Genomic DNA, 23,927 nt, shown 5'->3' with positions numbered 1-23,927 from the left:
TATAATTGAGAATTTCAATAAGCATTTTTCTACGGCTGGCCATGCTTTCCACCTGGCTGCCCCTACCCCGGTCAACAGCACTGCCCTCCCCTCTGCTACTCGCCCAAGCCTTCCCCATTTCTCTTTCTCCCAAATACAGTCAGCTGATGTTCTGAAAGAGCTGCAAAATCTGGACCCTTACAAATCAGCCGGGCTAGATAATCTGGACCCTTTCTTTCTAAAACTATCTGCTGAAATTGTTGCCACCCCTATTACTAGCCTTTTCAACCTCTCTTTCGTGTCGTCTGAGATTCCCAAAGATTGGAAAGCAGCTGCGGTTATCCCCCTCTTCAAAGGGGGGGACACTCTTGACCCTAACAGCTACAGACCTATATCTATCCTACCCTGCCTTTCTAAGGTCTTCGAAAGCCAAGTCAACAAACAGATTACCGACCATTTCGAATCCCACCATACCTTCTCCACTATGCAATCTGGTTTCAGAGCTGGCCATGGGTGCACCTCAGCCACGCTCAAGGTCATAAACGATATCTTAACCGCCATCGATAGGAAACAATACTGTGCAGCCGTATTCATTGACCTGGCCAAGGCTTTTGACTCTGTCAATCACCACATCCTCATCGGCAGACTCGACAGCCTTGGTTTCTCTAATGATTGCCTCGCCTGGTTCACCAACTACTTCTCTGATCGAGTTCAGTGTGTCAAATCGGAGGGTCTGTTGTCCGGGCCTCTGGCAGTCTCTATGGGGGTGCCACAGGGTTCAATTCTTGGACCGACTCTCTTCTCTGTATAAATCAATGATGTCGCTCTTGCTGCTGGTGATTCTCTGATCCATCTCTACGCAGACGACACTATTCTGTATACTTCTGGCCCTTCTTTTGACACTGTGTTAACAACCCTCCAGGCGAGCTTCAATGCCATACAACTCTCCTTCCGTGGCCTCCATTTGCTCTTAAATACAAGTAAAACTAAATGCATGCTCTTCAACCGATCGCTGCCTGCACCTGCCCGCCTGTCCAACATCACTACTCTGGACGGCTCTGACTTAGAATATGTGGACAACTACAAATACCTAGGTGTCTGGTTAGACTGTAAACTCTCCTTCCAGACTCACATCAAACATCTCCAATCCAAAGTTAAATCTAGAATTGGCTTCCTATTCCGCAACAAAGCATCCTTCACTCATGCTGCCAAACATACCCTTGTAAAACTGACCATCCTACCAATCCTCGACTTCGGTGATGTCATTTACAAAATAGCCTCCAAAACCCTACTCAATAAATTGGATGCAGTCTATCACAGTGCCATCCGTTTTGTCACCAAAGCCCCATATACTACCCACCACTGCGACCTGTACACTCTCGTTGGCTGGCCCTCGCTTCATACTCGTCGTCAAACCCACTGGCTCCAGGTCATCTACAAGACCCTGCTAGGTAAAGTCCCCCCTTATCTCAGCTCGCTGGTCACCATAGCAGCACCTACCTGTAGCACGCGCTCCAGCAGGTATATCTCTCTGGTCACCCCCAAAACCAATTCTTCCTTTGGCCGCCTCTCCTTCCAGTTCTCCTGCCAATGACTGGAACGAACTACAAAAATCTCTGAAACTGGAAACACTTATCTCCCTCACTAGCTTTAAGCACCAGCTGTCAGAGCAGCTCATAGATTACTGCACCTGTACATAGCCCATCTATAATTTAGCCCAAACAACTACCTCTTTACCCACTGTATTTATTTATTTATTTATTTTGCTCCTTTGCACCCCATTATTTCTATCTCTACTTTTTTCTATCTCTACTATCTCTACTTTTTTTAAACTTTTTTTTACTTGCTATATTGTATTTACTTCGCCACCATGGCCTTTTTATATTTTTATTTATTTATATATATATTTTGTTTGCCTTCACCTCCCTTATCTCACCTCACTTGCTCATATTGTATATAGACTTATTTTTCACTGTATTATTGACTGTATGTTTGTTTTACTCCATGTGTAACTATGTGTTGTTGTATGTGTCGAACTGCTTTGCTTTATCTTGGCCAGGTCGCAATTGTAAATGAGAACGTGTTCTCAATTTGCCTACCTGGTTAAATAAAGGTGAAATAAATAAAAACTGAACAGGTTCCACAGACATGTGACTAACATAAATGGAATTATGTGTCCCTGAACAAAATCAAAAGTAACAGTCAGTATCTGGTGTGGCCACCAGTTGCATTAAGTACTGCAGTGCATCTCCTCCTCATGGACTGCACCAGATTTGCCAGTTCTTGCTGTGAGATGTTACCCCACTCTTCCACCAAGGTACCTGCAAGTTCCCAGACATTTCTGGGGGGAATGGCCCTAGCCCTCACCCTCCGATCCAACAGGTTCCAGACCTGCTCAATGGGATTGAGATCCGGGCTCTTTGCTGGCCATGGCAGAACACTGACATTCCTGTCTTGCAGGAAATCACGCACAGAACGAGCAGTATGGCTGGTGGCATTGCCATGCTGGAGGGTCATGTTAGGATGATCCTGCAGGACGGGTACCACATGAGGGAGGAGGATGTCTTCCCTGTAATGCACAGCGTTGAGATTGCCTCCAATGACAACAAGCTCAGTCCGATGATGCTGTGACACACCGCCCCAGACCACAACGGACCCTCCACCTCCAAATCGATCCCGCTCCAGAGTACAGGCCTCGGTGTAACGCTGATTCCTTCGACGATAAACGCAAATCCAACCATCACCCCTGGTGAGACAAAACCACGACTCGTCAGTGAAGAGCAGTTTTTGCCAGTCCTGTCTGGTCCAGCGACGGTGGGTTTGTGCCCATAGGCGACTTTGTTGCCGGTGATGTCTGGTGAGGACCTGCCTTACAACAGGCTTACAAGCCCTCAGTCCAGCCTCTCTCAGCCTATTGCCGTCAGTCTGAGCACTGATTTAGTGATTGTGCATTCCTGGTGTAACTCGGACAGTTGTTGTTGCCATCCTGTACCTGTCCCGCAGGTGTGATGTTCGGATGTACCGATCCTGTGCAGGTGTTGTTACACGTAGTCTGCCACTGCGAGGACAATCATCTGTCCGCCTTGTCTCCCAGTAGCGCTGCCTTAGGCGTCTCACAGTACGGACATAGCAATTTATTGCCCTGGCCACATCTGCAGTCCTCATGCTTCTTTGCAGCATGCCTAAGGCACGTTCACGCAGATGAGCAGGGACCCTGGGCATCTTTCTTTTGGTGTTTTTCAGAGTCAGTAGAAAGGCCTCTTTAGTGTTCTAAGTTATCATAACTGTGACCTTAATTGCCTACCCTCTGTAAGCTGTTAGTGTCTTAACGACCGTTCCACAGGTGCATGCATGGTCATTAATTGTTTATGGTTCATTGAACAATGGGAAACAGTATTTAAATCCTTTATAATGAAGATCTGTGAAGTTATTTGGATTTTTACGAAATATATTTGAAAGACAGGGTCCTGAAAAAGGGATGTTTCTTTTTTTGCTGAGTTTATATAACGTTTTTTTAATTGTTTTTTATCAAAGTTGCCCGGATGTCACGTGTTCTACTTATATCAGTACACTCGTAACAACGTAAGCATTACGAACCTCACATTTAACAAATAAGCCATTACATGTTTTTGTTGACCAAATTCGACACTTTTGTTGACCTTCATACAAAACTCCTCGCTTTGTGAGTGGAAAAAGAACCGAAACAACCCCACCTGCTGGAGAAAACATATTATTGGTCCAGTTGTCCATGTAGCTTCGCCTCTATTTTCAATGAGTGCTAGCATTGTGACTAAGTCAACTCGCTGGATAGGAAAATTAATGTATAGTGCATAATGTGGAAGGTTCTTATCTTATTCAGTGATTCGTAATTTGTTTAACAACAGTTTCCAAAAAGAATGATTGAACGTTATTTACGTTTACATACTGGATCCAATGTGTAACTTTACATCCGGCGTGTTGCTGCCTCTACCGCGCAGACTCGTCTCTGCGTTTCCGTGTTAGCTAGGCTGGCTAACAGTAGCCTAGCTAGCTGGCTGCCGTCGACTCCAACTGGATACATGCAATATCGATGGATACAAATAGATTTTCGACATGCTTAAACTGTGTACATGTGAAGTGTACTGTTGAGAGTGCAGTGACAAAACAGTCCGTAACATGCGAGCGAGATTAAGAACAAGATATTAGCAAAGTGTGCGTCTTTAACATCAAGCTAGGAAGTGCACTATCCAATTTATGGTGGCTTTGTTGATCCATTTAGTGTGTTTCGTCCTCGTCTGTATTGAGGGAAAATGAAGAAGTTCAATATCAGAAAGGTGCTGGACGGCTTGGGTGCTTCATTTTCCGCTGCATCTCCACAACCGGGAACTAGTCAAAACGATGTGATCCAAGAGACACTACAGTCGGAGCATTTTCAGCTCTGTAAGGTGGGCTACTAACTAGTTAGTTGTTTTGCTGGGAATTATTGAAGTTTACCGCGAGTTAGCAGGAGCTGTGTTGACATATTGACAGCGCGTTATTTTTAAATCTTTAGTGTCTAAGTTATTTGTGTCTATGCTGACATTGCATTGATGCGGGTCTTGTAACTAGCTATAGAATTGCTAGTTGTCAAGATAATCAACTGACTGCCTCTCACAGTCCCAATTTCTGGTATTGCCATTGGCCAAAGCATCACGTAAGCAAGGTTATATCATTTTTGTCTTTAATGTCCTCAACCAAACAGTCATAAATGAAATCTGAATAATCCTCTGGATTATGTAGTGGACTAAACTGCACTCCATGGTCAAGGAATTCTATTCTATAATAAAGTGATAATGTCATTCAGTGTTGGCTAACTAGCAAGCTACAGCAGCTATCCAATGATCTGACAGGGAACACCTGGCTTGTCAAATGGGATAGCTACTTTCCTAGAAATATTTTTGAAATATTTTCTTCTGTGGAAAAGACACTCATCTAGATATGGATTTAAACTGATCATACATCTTTTGTATTTAGACGAAAACAAATGCCTCTGAAATAATGTCACACAGTTTCCTGGATACAACAAAACATGAGATGACATAAGAGTACTTGATTGTATGTCTGTAAAATGTTGAATCTGGATGTGATCTAACAGCTAATGCAGAATGTGTTCTTTGGCTCCTTCAGACTGTGCGACATGGCTTCCCTTACCAGCCCTCCTCCATGGCCTTTGACCCTGTGCAGAAGATTCTGGCTGTCGGGACTCAGAGCGGAGCTGTGAGACTGTATCTTTTTTGTCTTTAAATAGGGACCTCAACAAACAGTATTAGCAATCCCAGTGCAATTAGACCTATCTCTGAGATTATTCATTTATGACCAGTTTCCCAGACAGGGTTAAGCCTTGTCCAGGATTAAAAAGCATGCTCAATGGAGATTCTCTGTTGATAGTTATATGGGACCTTATATTGGCGTCAGTATAAGATCCTCAAGTACAGTAAATTAGGAAATCGTGGTTATAAAGGATTACCCAGTAGTATCACGTGTTTCTCTGAGCAGCAGAGTCAGGTTCACTATATAGGGAATAGGATGCCGTTTGGGATGCACCCTCAGACTCATTAGTAATATCTCTACCATGACATGATGAGCTGTTCAGCTCTGCTCTGCTGCCATATCCTGGGGAGCCAACCTGGCCCAAGTTCCTCCACTGTGCTGCCTGGTGTGTGCCAGCATGCCAGCCCAGTTCCACCTCGTGGCCTAGGCTATGTGCTTTGAACATCACTGGTCCTGCTGTGCATGTCTGTCAGACCATGTGAGAGCGCACACAGCCAAGCTGCTGGCTACATTCTGCAGGCCAGGCAGGGTCCCAGTCCTCATTGGTGAAACATACGCCTGGAGAATAAAATAGCTGTTGGATTTGTACAACTCCCTAAAGGCTCAGTCAGTTAAACTCGGCTTGGGTAAACATATTGCTTTGAAGGTCATTCAATGGCATGGCACCAGTTTATATTGTTCTCAGAGAGTCTTTTTTTTTGGCATCATGTCATGCTCTAGTTTAGAGAATGTTTGCTTTGCGCAGCCCAAAGTAACACAATCTAATGTATGTCATCAGGAGCATCTCATTGCTCCTTGGTCAGGTCGTTATTGTAAAAGATAACGTGTTCTCAATGACTTACCTGATTTAAACAAAGCCAATATATGAGCAGCCATTTACCATATGTTTGTTATTTATAGAGATGGGTCGCTCTATTCCTTTATCAATCCCAGTCTGTATCCTAGGACCATTGTTTGGTTATAATCCACCTCCTAAAGAACGTAAACACACACTCCTCCATGTCTTAGTGGTCTAAAATGGTCTACATTTTATAGATCTGTCTCTACTACCACAGTGTTTTTATCTCTATATTTTATGGACATTTACACTACTTATGTAATACCTTTATTTCTATGGCTCTTGGCGACAGGTAGCCTAGAGGTTAGAGTTTTGGGCCGGTAACCGAAAGGCTGCGGGTGTCAATAGCCAAACCGACAAGGTGACAAATCTGTCGACGTGTCCTTGAGGAAGACACTTAACCCTAATTTTCTCCAGGGGCACCTTACTACTGTGTGTGTGTGTGTATGTATGAAAACTGCAGTAGTAGTCTAATTAAGAAATAAGGCCCAAGGTGGTGTGGTACAGTGCATTCAGAAAGTATTAAGACCCCCTTGACTTTTTCCACATTTTGTTATGTTAGCCTTATTCTAAAATAGTTTTTTCCCCTTCAATCTACACACAGTACCCCATAATGACAAAGCAAAAACAGGTTTAGTCATTTTTTGCAAATGTATTAAAAATAAAAAACTGAAATAAACTTTACGTAAGTATTCAGACCCTTTACTCAGTACTTGGTTGAAACACCTTTGCCAGCGATTACAGCCCCGAGTCTTCTTTGGTATGACGCTACAAGCTTGGCACACCTGTATTTGGGGAGTTTCTCCCATTGTTATCTGCAGATCCTCTCAAGCTCTGCCAGGTTGGATGGGAAGTGTCGCTACACGGCTATTTTCAGGTCTCCCCAGAGATGTTTGATCGGGTTCAAGTCCGGGCTCTGGCTGGGCCACTCAAGGACATTCAGAGACTCGTCCCAAAGCCACTCCTGCGTTGTCTTGACTGTGTGCTTAGGGTTGTTGTCCTGCTGGAAGGTGAACCTTCGCCCCAGTCTGAGGTCCTGAGCGCGGGTGCATGTGCAGGTTTTCATCAAGTATCTCTCTATTTTGCTCCGTTCATCTTTCCCTCTATCCTGAATCTTCTCCCAGTCCCTGCCGCTGAAAAACATTCCCACAGCATGATGCTGCCACCACCATGCTTCACCGTAGGGATGGTGCCAGGTTTCCTCCAGACATGATGCTTGGCATTCAGGCCAATGAGTTCAATCTTTTTTTCTCCTGGTCTGAGAGTCCTTTAGGTGCCTTTTGGCAAACTTCAAGTGTGCTGTCATGTGCCTTTTACTGAGGAGTGTGTTCTGTCTGGCCACTCTACCATAAAGGCCTGATTGGTGAAGTGCTGCAGAGATAGCTGTCCTTCTGGAAGGTTCTCCCGTCTTCACAGAGGAACTGTGGAGCTCTGTCAGTGACCATCTGGTTCTTGGTCACTTGCCTGACCAAGGCCTTCTCCCCCGATTGCTCAGTTTGGCGGCCAGCTCTAGGAAGAGTCTTGGTGGTTCCAAGCTTCTTCCATTTAAGACTGATGGAGGCCACTGTGTTCTTGGGGGACCTTCAATGGTGCAGACATTTTTTGGTCCCCGTCCCCAGATCTGTGCCTCGACACAATCCTATCTCGGCGCTCTACGGACAATTCCTTCAACCTCATGGCTTGGTTTTTGCTCTGACATGCACTGTCAACTGTGGGACATTATATCGACAGGTGTGTGCCTTTCCAAATCATGTCCAATCAATTGAATTTACCACAGGTAGACTCCAATCAAGTTGTAGAAACATCTCAAGGATGATCAATGGAAACAGGATGCACCTGAGCTCAATTTTGAATCTCATAGGAAAGGGTCAGAATACTTATTTAATTAATTAATTTTATTTTGTATACATTTTCCCCAAAAATCTAAACCTGTTTTCGCTTTGTCACTATGGGGTATTGTGTACATTGATGATGAAAATGTTGTATTTAATAAATTACAGTAAGGCTGTAACGAAACAAGATGTGGAAAAAGTCAAGAGGTCTGAATACTATACGAATGCACTGTATATGGCCAATATACCATGGCCAAGGGCTGTTCTTGGGCACGCTGTTGCGGCGCGATATAATGGCCGTATATCAAAAACTCCTGAGGTGCCTTATTGCCTTATAAACTGGTTACCAACGTAAATGAAGCACAAAAAAGACATGTTTTGTCATGTCCATTATCAGGCAATCAGCATTCAGGGCTCAAACCACCCAGTTTATAATACAGTAGTGTTACCGGTTACAGAATCTGAGGCGTTTGACACTAGTTCCTACTTCACAAATGTCAAATAGCAGAAGAGCAAGTTATTTGCGTGTTGTGTTATATTGTAAGCTGTTTGGTTTTCTCTTGAAACACATTGTCTGTACATTTCCATGTGATTGAGATATGCAGGTTCTTGTCTTATGATGATTGTCATCATGTTGTCATCTGATATGAACCCTCTTGCTGTTGTGAAATGCTGCAAGGCGAACCACTGCGGTTTACCAATGAGGAAGTGTCTCTATCTGTCAGTTGGTGGAATAGCCTTTCTCTCTCTGTGGTGTAGTTGTGCTTAGCATACCTGGGTTAAAATATACTGAACAAAAAATATAAACACAACATGTAAAGTGTTGGTTTCATGAGCTAAAATAAATCCAATAAAGCTCATTTGCATGCTCTTCGTCCTCACCAGGGTCTGACTGCAGTTTGGCGTCGTAACTGACTTCAGTGGGCAAATGCTCACCTTTGCTGGCATGCTGGAGAAGTGTGCTCTTCACGGATTAACCCCGGTTTCAACTGTACAGGGCAGACCGCATGTGTGTTGTGAAAAGAGTTCCCCATTGTGGAATTGATGGCAATTTTATTGATGGCAATTTGAATGCACAGAGATACCGTGACGAGATCCTGAAGCGTATTGTCGTGCCATTCATCCACCGCCATCAACTTATGTTTCAGCATGAAAATGCACGGCCCCATGGCGCAAGGATCTGTACGCAATTCCTGGAAGCTGAAATGTCCCAGTTCTTCCATGGCCTGCATACTCACCGCCCATTGAGCATATTTGGGATGCTCTGAATCAACGTGTACGTCAGCGTGTTCCAGTTCCTGCCAATATCCAGAAACTTTGCACAGCCATTGAAGAGGTGTGAGACAACATGCCACAATCAACAGCCTGATCAACTCTATACGAAGGAGATGTGCTGTGCTGCATGATGCTGATGCTGGTCACACCAGGTACTGACTGGTTCTCTGATCTACGCCCTTACCTTTTTTTGTAAGGTGTCTGTGACCAACAGATGCATATCTGTATTCCCAGTCAAGTGAAATCCATAGATTAGGGCCTAATGAATTTATTTCAAATGACTGATTTCCTTATATGAACTGTAACTCAGTAAAATCTTTGAAATTGTTCCACATTGCGTTTTTATATTTTTGTTCAGTGTACTATTTGAAATCTTAAATACTTTGAGAGTTTGTTCGAGCCTACCTGAAGTGTCAGATGGGTGGGGTTTACAGTTTTGGGACTATTCTATTGGTCTAATTGAGCCGGGCAGACTCAATCAATTACAGATCAAGTATTTGAACTGATATCAAATAGTATTGGAACCCAAGTCTGCTACTAAGAACAGTGCCTCTCAACTAGAAAGGAGATGCTGATGTTATCATAGGGACCACATGTGACTACTTCCTGTGCCATGACATTCCAAAAGCATGTGTATTGGCTTTTCATGAGAAGTGGAAAACGTTAGCGCTACAATATTCTTGTAATTGATTGCGTGGTGGTGATTAGTGAATCCTGTACTCTGTCAGTAGCCTAGCAGCAGCTATGTAAAACTGTAGGAGTCTTGGTGTTAAGGCTGCTGCACAATCAACATGAACTCAACTGCTTTTTGGACTTGGGAGAAAGAGCTCTACTCACTTGATCACAGTCATTGTTCAGATGACGTATGCGGAGTGATCACTGACATTACACTCATCGTCAAGTGACTCTTTATAGCCCTCTGATCAGATGATATTGTGATGCCTACAGTGGAGGCTGCCTGGTTAATGGCACTCTGTTGGGCTGTAGTGTAACCCCACCTTAGTTTGTTCAAGGCATTCAGGGGTTGTTTGATTATAGCTGTTGTTAATCCTGTTCAAACAGACATTATTTCAGTGTGTCTGTCAGATCCAAGCTAATGACACAGTAGCAAGTACATTGAGTGTACAAAACATTAGGAACAGCATCCTTATGTTGCGTTGCACTCCCCTTTGCCCGCAGAACAGCCTCAATTCGTTGGTGTCGAAAGCATTCCTCAGGGATGCTGGCCCATGTTGACTCCAGTGCTTCCCACAGTTGTGTCAAGTTGGCCTGTTAGTGGCATTATCTTGCTGAAAATATAAATTCTGCAGATCGATACACTGCTGCCATGAACGGATGCACATGATTGGCAATGATGTCCGGTGGCATTCAAAACGTTGCTCCACTTTTATCAAGGGGCCCAATGTCTGCCATGAAAACAGACCCCACACCACCACCAGCCTGCAATGTTGACACGCAGCATGTTGGATGTATGTACTCATGGTTTTCTCCATAGCCTAGTCCTCCCATTGGCGTGAAACAGCAGGAACCGGGATTCATCAGACCAGGCAATGTTTTCCCACTTCAGTGTTTTAGTTCCTTAGCCCACCGCAACCACAGTTTCTTGTTTTTTGCTGAAATAAATGGAACTCTAAGGTCGTCGGCTGCCATACCACATTCATGTCAAGGTACGATGAGTTGTGCATTGCATTCTTTTCTGGGGCTTTGGACACCAATGTTGTACTGGACTGTCAGTTGACTAACTGGCACGTAAATCTTTTGTCTTGCCCATCCACCCTCTGAATGGCACACATGCACAGTCTATGTCTTAATTGTCTTAAGGCTTGAAAATTGCTATTTAACCTGAATTCCTCCGCTTCATCTACACTGATTTAACAGGTGACATCATTAAGGGATCATAGCTTTCACCTGGAATCACGTGGTCAGTCTGTCATACACTCAGTGTATACAGTACAGCAGGCCTTATCTCTGAGCATGTCTGTCATCTGGTGCTCTTTTCATTTTCACGACCAGGTACATTAAGGAGGCTGGCAGTTGCCCCCCCCCCCCCACACACATACACACACACACGTGTTGCGAGCAAAACATTTTAGTGGCCCTCCTCTAGACAGCGGCCGGCCTGTAATTCGACCATGATAACAAGTTTAGTGGCCAGCTAACTTAGCAATCAATCGAAGAAATGTTAGCTAACATGGGTGAATTGACTATCGGTGACTGACATAACAAGAGAGAAACAACCAAATTTCGAAATTGCACCTTGTGTATTCTAACTCGCAACAAACAGTAAGTTGAGACTCTGACTGAGTTTCAATGCTTTTTGTATTTTTTATGATCCGAGGATCATGGAAAGAGCAGGTGTTCCTGATGTTTTGTACACTCAGTTTATTTCCATTGATTCTTGAAGAATATAACTTATAAATGCCGCCCTAGCTTTCTAACCCCATTAGAAATTAACATATAAGCTTGTTTTATCCCTTTGTTTGTAGACAATGTAATTGTCAACAAACTACAGATTGGCCCTAAGTATTTTTAAGCTAAATCTAATTTAATCTACACTCATTTTAAGACTGCTATTGGCTCAATTCCACTGTGAATTATTTCTCACATGACTGTTCCCATGGTTGCTTGGCAGTTATGTACAGTATATCCGTGGCCTTGGGGTCATAGTTTCACAGTGTCAGCAGACAGGAAACCTCTGACTTGAATTACCCCACAGGATGCATCCCAAATGGCACCTTATTCCCTATATAGTGTACTACTTTTGACCAGAGCCCTAGTCATAGGTAGTGCATTAGGGAATAGGGTGCCATTTGGGACACAGAGAGAGAGCTGAGACTCCGCAGTAGCCCTGTGCTGCCTGTCTAATTGGCTTCCATACTGATTGATGCATAGAGTTATGAATAAGTAACACTGTCATGGTCTACTGGTTTTTATTTATAACTCCCTCACTTGTATTTAGTCAGTCATATGAACAGATATAGTTGTTGTGTGGAGCGGAGTCAGTCAGTGTTGTTTTAAAAGCGAAGGGAGGGAAGCAAAGAGTCTTGACTTTCTGTGGTTGGGATCTCCAAGCTCATTCAACTGCTCTTGGGCTCAGGGAAAATACATCATACAGACCAGACCCATTGCTGAAGTTGAATGCAACATGGTCTAAGCATAGGAGGATCCCCATGTGCCAGTCGGATACAGTACTACCATGCCTCCCTTTTTAATTACTATACATCTGTATTGTTTTCCTCATTGTTTCCTTGAACCCTGCAAATATGTACATGATGTCTGGTGCTGTATGTGTCTTGCTGGTGACATATCTAATTTCCCCTGGGGATGTCTATGAACCCAGATGCTGATGATGAATACATAGTCCATCTCTCCTGTATGGTCTGTTCCTTGACTGAGCTGTTTAGTTTTGGCCGTGCGGGCGTGGAGTGTTACTGTCAACATGAGAGTGGTGCAGCTGTCATTCAGCTCCAGTTCCTGGTCAACGAGGTGAGTCCCGCTCATAGAGTTGGGTACAGGGCACATCTTTGCATTTTTGTTCCCCCTCCATCCAACTCTATTGTCCCGCTCCCCAGCAGCACTCCCTAGGGCTCTGTCTCAATTCCTTGTGTCCTCTCTGCTCTCACCTTCTCGAAATACATTTGAGAAGAAGGTCCGAGGGACAGAACCTCCAATGCCTTTTGAGAAGGAATAGAGGAGGAAGGACATTATGGAATCGACGAAATGCTATTGATAAAGTCCTGGATTGAATCATTGCCTTATCCCTTCAGCCCTAGTTAGTCATCCATTCAGCCCCATTCCTCTCCCATTATATAATCTGTTTTATCTGCTCATTAGCGTGCACTAGTCAGTTAGACAGTATGTAACTAGCCTAGTGGTTCTTACCCAATGTTTAAAGGATAGGGAGCATAAACGTAACCACATTTAACACATGGATTTGTGTCAAAAGTCCCAATGCAAAGTTACAGCTCACTTTTCTATTTTGGGATTTATTACTAAAACCAATCAAAATTTTGGAAGGACCCGACAGGCCAGCCTATTCCCTATAATGTAAACTCCAACAGAAAATAACATACAATGTATCACTTCAAGTTAAATCAAAGCGGTTTCACTCATGACTACCGGTTTCAATTAAATGTCCGGCCAACTTACAAACAAATACTTTTTGAATGTATTCTTACAAATCGACTTCCAAACTTGCTAGCCAACTAGCCTGCTAACGTTAGCCCTAGCAGCCTGCTAACGTTACATTAGCACTGAATGAGTCAGCCAGTTGCTATCAACACCTAGCTTGGTTACATTAAAGTAAGCACATTGGAAATAATGCCATCTAACTAAACATCAAAGCATGTTAGCTATATGCAGTTATCTTAGACAGCAAGCTAGCCAGCCAGCCAGCAAAAAGGAGAACAGATGAGGTACCACCGTTACACAATTAGAGCAAGCCGGTATGATTTTCTTTTTCGTTTTGAGCCCACAGCAAGAAGGCACCGGAGCCTGCAGTGCTAACGGGTTCCACCTAGATAACACAGCCACAAAGTCTGTGGAGCGCATGAGGTGTGGCTTACGTTAGCCTGCTTGAGTTAGCTGCCGTGCTAGTATACGAGCTCGGTAGCACAGAGTAGATCCTCCATATGACGTTGAGAAATAGTGTATTGTGGGTAGTTCCGGAAATAAGTTAATAAATGTTAAAACCCGAAAACATAACTATGTTTGTAGTTATAGGTAACCAGACCGTGACTACAACTAAGTTACTAAATCTTTGACCACACTGTGTTGTTACTTTGGTGACTCATGCTTCCTACCCTTTAATGGACCATGAATCTTTACTAGTGAACACATTAAGTAAACAGTAATGTAGGCTTTGTGGAGGCAAAACTCTATAATGGGTTCTTTATTGTATGGACAAGATATTATCTTATTCAGCCCTACCTCTGACTCAGCCCTGTCCTGTTAGCATGTTCACTGAAGTTGTGTTCAGTAGGCAGGCAAAAACGAAGGAAAATGTGTACTTGTCGAATAAGAAACACACATTTTTGTCAAACTTTTTGCAACCATGTGCCATTATGAACATGAACCTGTTGGTTCTTTATTAGATGTGTGGAGGTATTATAACCCCTTTATAACCACTATCAACAGGGGGCGCTAGTCAGTGCCTTAGCTGATGACAGCGTTCATCTGTGGAACCTGAGGCAGAAGCAGCCAGCTATCTTGCACACTCTCAAATTCAACAGGGAGAGGTACGTAGGTATATCATGAACAGTGGTCATATTTGAATAGAGCTAAAGATGTAGCTACATTCAAGTAGGCTAACTTAGACCCATGAGTCATCATATGAAATATTCCCTTTTTAAGTCTTTTCTCTTGTCTTGATTCACCCTCATTGTGTCTACGTCCAAAATGGCACCCTATTCCCAATATAGTGCACTATGTTTGACCAAGGCCCATCAAAAGTAGTGTGCAATCTAGGAAATAGGGTGCAAAGCTGGGATGTACTGTGTGTCCAAAATTACTCCTGCTGCTTGTTGAATCTCCCGCTTTTCTGTCTGGCCAATAGCCCCTGAACCTGCTTGATACCATAGTAACCAATTTCCGTCTACTTTTAGTGATATATCATGTTTTGTTCTAATGAAAGACTTCTCAAGGCCCAGTGGGTGTGTCTGAAATGGCACCGTCTTCATTTTATAGTGCACTACTTTTGACCAGGGCCCATAGGGCAATAGTGTATCATTTTGGACACAGCCAGTCAGTTGCTTGCTACCAGATAGGAATTCACGCTGCTGTCTGTATGTAAATATTACACTGTGTATTTATTATGGACCCTTTTTGTCACATGAGAGTGTAGGTTCACCTGTTAAATACTGTAGATTATTTGATATGACCCTTGCTAAGATAGGTTATTAGGTCCCCCTTTCCAATGTGTTTTAATGTGTATATTTTATTGCTTCAGAGAAAGCTATCAGATTGACAGTATTTGACAGGTGAACCTACACTTGATGTAGTTATGTTTGTTGAAGTAACTAAGAAATAATATACTCTTTCTCATTCACCTTTTTACATTATTCTCTCCCATTTTGACAGGATCATGATCAAATAATCATAATGTCTGCATCCGAAATGACACCCTATTCCATATATAGTGCACTACTTTTGACCAGAACCTTATGGGCCCAGGTCAAAATTAGTACACTATATACGGAATAGCATGCCATTTGCGATTCACCTCTTGATTAGTTTTGCCTTTGCCACTACAGGATCACATTTTGTCACCTGCCCTTCCAGAGTAAATGGCTGTACATTGGCACAGAGAAAGGAAACATCCACATCGTCAACATTGAGTCCTTCACACTCTCAGGCTACGTTATCATGTGGAACAAAGCCATCGAACTGTGAGTTTGTCTGTGTATTATGCTGTTATCTGCTTAGGTTTCTACGTCCCAAATGACATCCTATTCCCTACGTGCTCTAATCAAAAATAGTACACCATACAGGAAATATGGTGCCATTTGGGACGCAACCTGTGTGTTAGTTAGAAGTCTGTCAAAGACTGTGTTTATTCTTTTGCGCCATTTCTGCCGTGTTTTTTGTACTTAGACCAAGGGTTTGAAACCAAGGATCCGTAGCCCCTAGGGGTACGCGGAGGTAGTGCAGCGGGACCATAAAAATGTATATTTAAAAAATATATCTTCTTTCTAATGATGTCAACTTTATTTTTCAACTCCTAATATTGAGCAAATTACACTCTTTGGAGCCAATCACACTCACTGGAGTATCTGACATATGCTTTGAAAAAGTACCTGCAAATACTGTAGGCTACCAGTGCGGCAAGTGCTGCTGGTAAGCTTTTTTGACTTGGACATACTTTTTTGCCAACACATGGCTAACCTGTGTTAAACCAACTAAACAGATGCTCTTAGCGAAAATGTGTTAGTAGTTACCTTTCTACCGCATAGGCTAAGTTAGAGTTTACACGTACTCTTTCAAAATAATGTAAAACGACCTACCAAATGTCCAAAAGGACTAATTCGAGGCAGAAATGAGTTGGAACACTCAAGAAAAAAAGCAGAGAGTAATAACTTTGTTCAGGATGAGTACAGTTGACTGACATTTCGACGTCAAGCTGACGTGCTCTTTAGTGTCAAAGTCAGTCACCTGTACTCATCAAATCAAATCAAGTTTATTTTATATAGCCCTTCGTACATCAGCTAATATCTCGAAGTGCTGTACAGAAACCCAGCCTAAAACCCCAAACAGCAAGCAATGCAGGTGTAGAAGCACGGTGGCTAGGAAAAACTCCCTAGAAAGGCCAAAACCTAGGAAGAAACCTAGAGAGGAACCAGGCTATGAGGGGTAGCCAGTCCTCTTCTGGCTGTGCCGGGTGGAGATTATAACAGAACATGGCCAAGATGTTCAAAATGTTCATAAGTGACAAGCATAGTCAAATAATAATCAGGAATAAATGTCAGTTGGCTTTTCATAGCCGATCATTAAGAGTTGAAAACAGCAGGTCTGGGACAGGAAGGGGTTCCATAACCGCAGGCAGAACAGTTGAAACTGGAATAGCAGCAAGGCCAGGTGGACTGGGGACAGCAAGGAGTCATCATGCCCGGTAGTCCTGACGTATGGTCCTAGGGCTCAGGTCCTCCGAGAGAGAGAAAGAAAGAGAGAAGGAGAGAATTAGAGAGAGCCAAGATTTTCAAAATGTTCATAAATGACAAGCATGGTCAAATAATAATCAGGAATAAATGTCAGTTGGCTTTTCATAGCCGATCATTAAGAGTTGAAAGCAGCAGGTCTGGGACAGGTAGGGGTTCCATAACCGCAGGCAGAACAGTTGAAACTGGAACAGCAGCAAGGTCAGGTGGACTGGGGACAGCAAGGAGTCATCATGCCCGGTAGTCCTGACGTATGGTCCTAGGGCTCAGGTTCTCCGAGAGAGAGAAAGAAAGAGAGAAGGAGAGAATTAGAGAGAGCATACTTAAATTCACACAGGACTCTGGATAAGACAGGAGAAGTACTCCAGATATAACCAACTGACCCTAGCCCCCCGACACATAAACTACTGCAGCATAAATACTGGAGGCTGAGACAGGAGGGGTAGGAGACAGTGGCCCCATCCGATGATACCCCCGGACAGGGCCAAACAGGAAGGATATAACCCCACCCACTTTGCCAAAGCACAGCCCCCGCACCACTAGAGGGATATCTTCAACCACCAACTTACAATCTTGAGACAAGGCCGAGTATAGCCCACAAAGATCTCCACCACAGCACAACCCAAGGGGGGGCGCCAACCCAGACAGGAAGATCACGTCAGTAACTCAACCCACTCAAGTGACGCACCCCTCCTAGGGACGGCATGAAAGAGCACCAGTAAGCCAGTGACTCAGCCCCTGTAATAGGGTTAGAGGCAGAGAATCACAGTGGAGAGAGGGGAACCGGCCAGGCAAAGACAGCAAGGGCGGTCATCCTGAACAATGGATTAAAGTGAGTTAAAGTTAATTATTCTCTGCCTTTTTTTCTTGACTGCTCCAACTCCTTTCTGCCTCGAATTAGTCATTTTGGAAGTTTTTCTTGGTAAGCCCTTTTCATGATTTTGGTCATTGTTGTCGAGCACCCCTCTTTGTTTGGTGAGGTGTGAAAGCCCACCTGAACTCTTATCTCCCAAATCTATTCATTTTAAAATGTTGTCATTCACCTGATGGTAAGACAAGACGTGGTATTTTTCCCCCCACTAACGTACAATGGGGGTCCCTGGGTTTGCCTGGGAGGGGGTTGAAGACCCCTGACTTAGACTATTAATTTCCTTGACGGCCTGGGAAGTTGGAATGTAAACCAGGAAGAAGAATTTAATTGGATAAGAATGTTACATTCATCGTTTGAATCAAACAGACAGTATAAGCCAAGCATGTTAGGAGTGAGCATGTTCCTTCCATCTCCCCTTGTTCCTCCTTAGGTCCTCCAAGTCACACCCTGGGCCTGTGGTCCACATCAGTGATAACCCTATAGACGAGGGAAAGGTAGGAACTTTCCAAAGAACATTAATTTATTCATTCCAGAGATTCATTCATCAACATTCTACTAAAAATCTAATTTTCTAAATGCTTTGATGTTTTGGCAGATTTTGATTGGATTTGAATGTGGGAGTGTTGTGTTGTGGGACCTGAAATGCAAAAAAGCTGACTACCGCTACAATTATGATGAGGTAAGGCATCTTCCTGTGGCTGTTGGTTCCTGTGGGAACTGACTGGGGAGAGGGGAAGTTCCATTTAAATATGAAATACACAGTGAACAATGTTGTTCATGATTTGTCGTACTACATTATTGGTCTTCATTGCTTAAGTTTGTATTGGGGCTTTATGTTGATGCTCAATTCAACATAATTATTGGAAAGTATCAATGGATTTGTAAGAAATGTATATTTTTGTGGATTCTGACTGATTATGTAACAATATTTTGGAAAAATAGCATGTTAGATATAGCCTTTTCTAAAAGTCATGAGTCATCCACACCACAACATGCTGTTATTATTTCCCTCAAAGTTAATATACACTATGAAGCAGCCACTCTGTGTGTTTATTCCTCTCTCTATATTTTCTCTTCTCCTCCAGGCTATCCACTCAGTAGCCTGGCACCATGAGGGCAAACAGTTCACCTGCAGCCACTCAGATGGAACTCTGACTACATGGAACGTACGCGTCCCTGCCAAGCCTACAATCACCATCACACCACACGGTACGTTCTGTTGTACACACAGACATACCACCAAGGGTATCAATGCACCTTAGGGGGGGGGGGGGGGGGGAGATGGATGGAAACAGCACAACATAGGGAAGCCGATGTGCGTTAGACCTTTAAACAAGTTAGCATTCACAAGGCTGCAGGGCCAGACGGATTGCCAGGACGCATACTCCGAGCGTGTGCTGACCAGCCAGTGTCTACACTGACATTTTCAACCTCTCCCTGACCCAGTCCGTAATATCTACATGTTTCATGCAGACCACCATAGTTCCTGTGCACAAGAACGCCAGGGTAACCTGCCTAAATGACTACAGCCCCATAGTACTCACATCTGTAGCCATGAAATGCTTTGAAAGGCTGGTCATGGCTCGCATCAATACCATCATCCCAGAAACCCTGGACCCACTTCTATTCACAGAGCTCCCCAACAGATCCACAGTTGACGCAATCTCTATTGCACTTTTACACTGCCCTTTTCCACCTGGACAAACGAAGCATCTACATGAGAATGCTGTTCTTTGACTGCAGCTCAGCATTCAACACCATAGTGCCCTCCAAGCTCATCACTAAGCTAATTACCCTGGGACTGAACATCTCCCTCTGCAACTGGATCCTGGACTACCTGACAGGCAGCCCCCAGGTGGTGAGGGTAGGCAACAACATATCCGCCACGCTGACCCTCAAAACGGGGGCCCCTCAGGGCTGCGTGCTTAGTTCCCTCCTGTACTCCCTGTTCATCCACGACTGTGTGGCCATGCACGACTCCAACGCCATCATTAAATTTGCCGACGACACAATGGCGCTAGGCCTGATCACTGAAGACGATGAGACTGCCTATAGGGTGGAGGTCAGCGACCTGACAGTGTGGTGCCATGACAACAACCTCTCCCTCAACGTGAGCAAGAAAACGGAGCTGATCGTGGACTACAGGAAAGGGAGGGCCGAGCACACTCACATTGACAGCGCAAGTAGTGGAGCAGGTCGAGAGCTTTAAGTTCCTTGGTGTCCACATCACTAGGAACCTATCATGGTCCAAACACACCAACACAGTTGTGAAGAGGGCATGATAACGCATATTCCCCCTCAGGAGAATGAAAAGGTTTGGCATGGAACCTCAGATCCTCAAAAAGCGCTACAGCTGCACCATCGAGAGTATTCGGCTTCTGATCGCAAGGCGCTATAGAGAGTAGTGCGTATGGCCCAGTACATGACTCAGTACCGGTACCTCTTGTATATAGCCTTGTTAAAATTATTTTGTGTTACTATTTTTTCTTTAGTTTATTTAGCAACTTTTAACTTTTCATCTTTGCAATGTTGGTTAAGGGCTTGTAAGTAAGTATTTCACGGTGAGGTCTACACCTGTTGTATTCAGCGCATGTGACAAACACATTTTCCAGCGCGTGTGACAAATACAATTTCATTTGAGCACGCCTAAATGAGTTATGATAGACTATATGTTTATGTGGGCATTTAAATACATGTTTACTAGTTCTATTAATCAGTGTACAGAAAAAAAAACATTTTGTGTGCAAAATGACATCTCAGGTAAGCAGCCCAAGGATGGAAAGAAGCCAGAACCATGCAAACCTATCCTTAAAGTGGAGTACAAAACGACAAGAGCTGGGTGAGTGATTGGTTGTCCTAATAAGCAATAATAAATATAAGCTAGACCAGGGACCCACCCGTGGTGCCATCTGGGGCCCTGTCCTGCGACACACTTAACCATGTGATAGGTCTTGTATTGTTTATTTAATTGACTTGTTTATTATCTAGGAATGCCTTCGTGATCATGTCTGGAGGCCTGTCCTATGACACAGGGTGCAGGAGAGCCTGTCTGACAGTGATGCATGGGAAGAGTACTGCCCTCCTGGAGATGGACTATCCCATCGTGGACTTCCTCACGCTCTGCGAAACACCATATCCAAATGGTGAGTTCGAGTTTTATACTACGGAAGCATATAGCTGTACAAAATCCTTTTGAAATTGGATAATGATACATTTTGAGACCCACCGTGTCTTCGGAAAGTATTTATAACCGTTGACTTATTCCACATTTTGTTGTGTTACAGCCTGAATTCAAAATAGATTCGATTTTTTTTTCTCTCACCCATGTACACACAATACCCCATAATGACAAAGGGAAAAGTTATTTTTTGACATTTTTTGAAAATTAAATTGAAATATCTCATTTACTTAAGTATTTGCACCCCTGAGACCATACTTTATAGATTACAGCTGTGAGTCTCTAAGAGCTTTCCACACCTGGATTCTGCAACATTTGCCAATTTATTATTTTCAAAATTCTTCAAGCTCTGTCAAATTGGTTGTTGATCATTGCTAGACAACCATTTTCAGTTCTTGCCATATATTTTCAAGTAAATTTAAGTCAAAGCTGTAATTCGGCCACTCCGGAACATTCACTTTCTTCTCGGTAAGCAACTCCAGTGTATATTTGGCCTTGTGTTTTAGGTTATTTTCCTGCTGAAAGGTGAATTCATCTCCCAGTGTCTGGTGGAAAGCTAGTTTTTTTCCTGTGCTTAACTCCATTTTGTTTCTTTTTTTTTATCCTGAAAAACTTCCCAGTCCTTAACGATTGCCCATAGCATGATGCAGCCACCACTATGCTTGAAAATATAAGGAGAGGTAATCAGTAACGTGTTGTATTAGATTTGCCCCAAACATAACACTTTTTGTTCCGGACTAAAAGTGAATTGCTTTGCCACATTTTTTTTTGTATTATTTTAGTGCCTTGCTGAAAACAGGATGCATGTTTTGGATAATTTTTATTCTGTACAGGCTTCCTTCTTTTCACTCTGTCAATTAGATTAGTATTGTGGAGTAACTTCAATGTTGTTGATCCAGCCTCAGTTTTCTCCTATCACAGCCATTAACCTCTGTAACCATTTTAAAGTCACTGTTGGCCTCATGGTGAAATCCCTGAGTGATTTCCTTCCTCTCCGACCACTGAGTTATGAAGGATGCCTGTATCTTTGTAGTGACTTCACCGTGCTCAAAGGGATATTCCATTTTTTTTTTTTCCCCCATCTACAAATAGGTGCCCATCTTTGCGAGGCATTGATTAACCTCCCTGGTCTTTTTTATTGAATTTGTGTTTGAAATTCACTGCTTGACTGAGGGACCTTACAGATAATTGTATGTGTGGGGTGCAAAGATGAGGTAGTCATTCATAAATCATGTTCAACACAATTATTGCACACACAGTCCATTCAACTTATGTGACTTGTTAAGCACATTTTTACTCCTAAACTTATTTAGGTTTGCAATAATAAAGGGGTTAAATACTTATTGACTCAAGACATTTCAGGACATTTTTTTTTTTTTTTTAAACATTGTGGTGGTGTCGGGGTCCAAGTGTTTTTTTTTTCAACCTCTCCAGAGTGCCTGAACGTTTAGCCTAGGCATATCCAATGTATTGGTCCCACATACAAATGAACTGTTTACAAAAAAACAATATAAAAGCAACAGATATACATAAAATATATATAAAAATGTTTTATCAAACACAGACTTGGTTAGACATGTGTCCTTCACTAAAAAAAGGTGCAAAAATATAAATAAGCTGAACTATTTACAAATGGCATTCGTGTTGGTTTTACATCCCAGGTGTAGGTGATTAGATTTCACTTTCACCGTAGCTTGTGCATGTCATGATAGTCTTTGAAGCAGTCCCTCTGCCAGGAAACAAAAAGCAAACTGGCATTTCAGACAGAAGATCTGGCATTTCCCCCTTTTTCCCACTGTGTTTTTTTGCAATGCTTGCAGTTCTTCCTTTTGTCTTTTGGCATGTGTGTTGGATAGTGGCGTTCACCTTGAGTGGGGGTCTTGTGATGGTTGTGAGGTTGCTTTTGGCCCCCAATTCGGCCATTTCAAACACCAGCTGCTCTCGAAGGCCAACTGGGAGAGAGGGGTTTGACCTTTTGCTTTGGCCATTTGCTTGTGGAGAATGAAAGCGTTTACTGTAGCAAACCTCTCTTATACCACTTCCTGGTCTTGTGGAGGACCTGGTAGTAGCCTATCAGAGCATCAGATAAGTCGACACCACCCATGCTGGCATTGTAGTCCTTCACAGGAATGAGGACTTTCTTCCTTTTTCACCCTCCTTGAGACATGGTTGTTATTGAATGCCTTATGCTGTGTGGTGAGTATGGTTACTTCCCTAGTGTCTTTCTATTTCACAAAACGCACCTTGTTCCAATCAAATTCTATTGGTTACATACACGTATTTAGCAGATGTTATTGAGGGTCTAGCGAAATGCTTGTGTTTCTAGCTCCAACAATGCAGTACTATCTAACAATTTCACAACATACACACAAGTCTAAGTTAAGGAATGGAATTATGAATATATAAATATATTGGCGAGCAATGTCAGAGCGGCATAGACTAAGATACAGTACACTCCCAGGGCCCTCACCTCCTCCCTGTAGGCTGTCTCGTCATTGTTGGTAATTAAGCCTACTACTGTTGTCGTCTGCAAACTTAATGAGTTGGAGGCGTCCGTGGCCACGCAGTCATGGGTGAACAGGGAGTACAGCAGGAGGCTGAGCACACACCCTTGTGGGGCCCCAGTGTTGAGGATCAGTGAAGTGGAGGTGGTGTTTCCTACCTTCACCACCTGGGGGCGGCCCGTCAGGAAGTCCAGGACCCAGTTGCACAGGGCAGGGTTCAGACCCAGGGCCTCAAGCTGAATGATGCGCTTGGATGCGACAATTGTGTTGAAGGCTGAGCTATAGTCAATGAACAGCATTCTTACATAGGTATTCCTCTTGTCCAGATGGGATAGGGCAGTGTGATTGCGATTGCATCGTCTGTGGACCTGTTGGGGCGGAAAGCAAATTGAAGTGGGTCTAGGGTGACAGGTAAGGTAGAGGTGATATGATCCTTGACTAGTCTCTCAAAGCACTTCATGATGACAGAAGTGATTGCTACAGGGCGATAGGCAGTTCATTTCCCTTTG

General features: G+C 43.4%; 1 protein-coding gene across 7 annotated transcripts in view; it reads left to right on the top strand.

Moving 5' to 3' along the window:
* The first annotated feature begins 3,932 nt into the window (after positions 1 to 3,932).
* Positions 3,933 to 23,927, top strand: part of LOC129811950 (syntaxin-binding protein 5-like) — a 47,450-nt gene continuing 27,455 nt past the window's right edge. For 2 of the 7 annotated variants that reach the window (XM_055863749.1, XM_055863748.1), the window contains exons 1-10: positions 3,939 to 4,403; positions 5,125 to 5,222; positions 12,618 to 12,699; positions 14,350 to 14,450; positions 15,465 to 15,599; positions 18,167 to 18,230; positions 18,332 to 18,415; positions 18,822 to 18,945; positions 20,497 to 20,575; positions 20,725 to 20,879. In XM_055863749.1, coding sequence (XP_055719724.1) covers positions 4,269 to 4,403; positions 5,125 to 5,222; positions 12,618 to 12,699; positions 14,350 to 14,450; positions 15,465 to 15,599; positions 18,167 to 18,230; positions 18,332 to 18,415; positions 18,822 to 18,945; positions 20,497 to 20,575; positions 20,725 to 20,879 — 1,057 coding nt within the window. In that variant the 5' untranslated portion in view covers positions 3,939 to 4,268. Of the gene's footprint in view, positions 4,404 to 5,124; positions 5,223 to 12,617; positions 12,700 to 14,349; positions 14,451 to 15,464; positions 15,600 to 18,166; positions 18,231 to 18,331; positions 18,416 to 18,821; positions 18,946 to 20,496; positions 20,576 to 20,724; positions 20,880 to 23,927 lie in introns of all 7 variants that reach the window. The other 5 variants (XM_055863750.1, XM_055863744.1, XM_055863746.1 and 2 more) reach the window with 5 other exon arrangements.

This window comes from Salvelinus fontinalis, chromosome 15 (genome assembly GCF_029448725.1).
Source record: "Salvelinus fontinalis isolate EN_2023a chromosome 15, ASM2944872v1, whole genome shotgun sequence".
In the NCBI taxonomy this organism is placed as follows: domain Eukaryota; kingdom Metazoa; phylum Chordata; class Actinopteri; order Salmoniformes; family Salmonidae; genus Salvelinus; species Salvelinus fontinalis.
The sequence above is the reverse complement of the archived record's forward strand: the minus strand, read 5'-3'. Positions and strand labels throughout refer to the sequence as shown.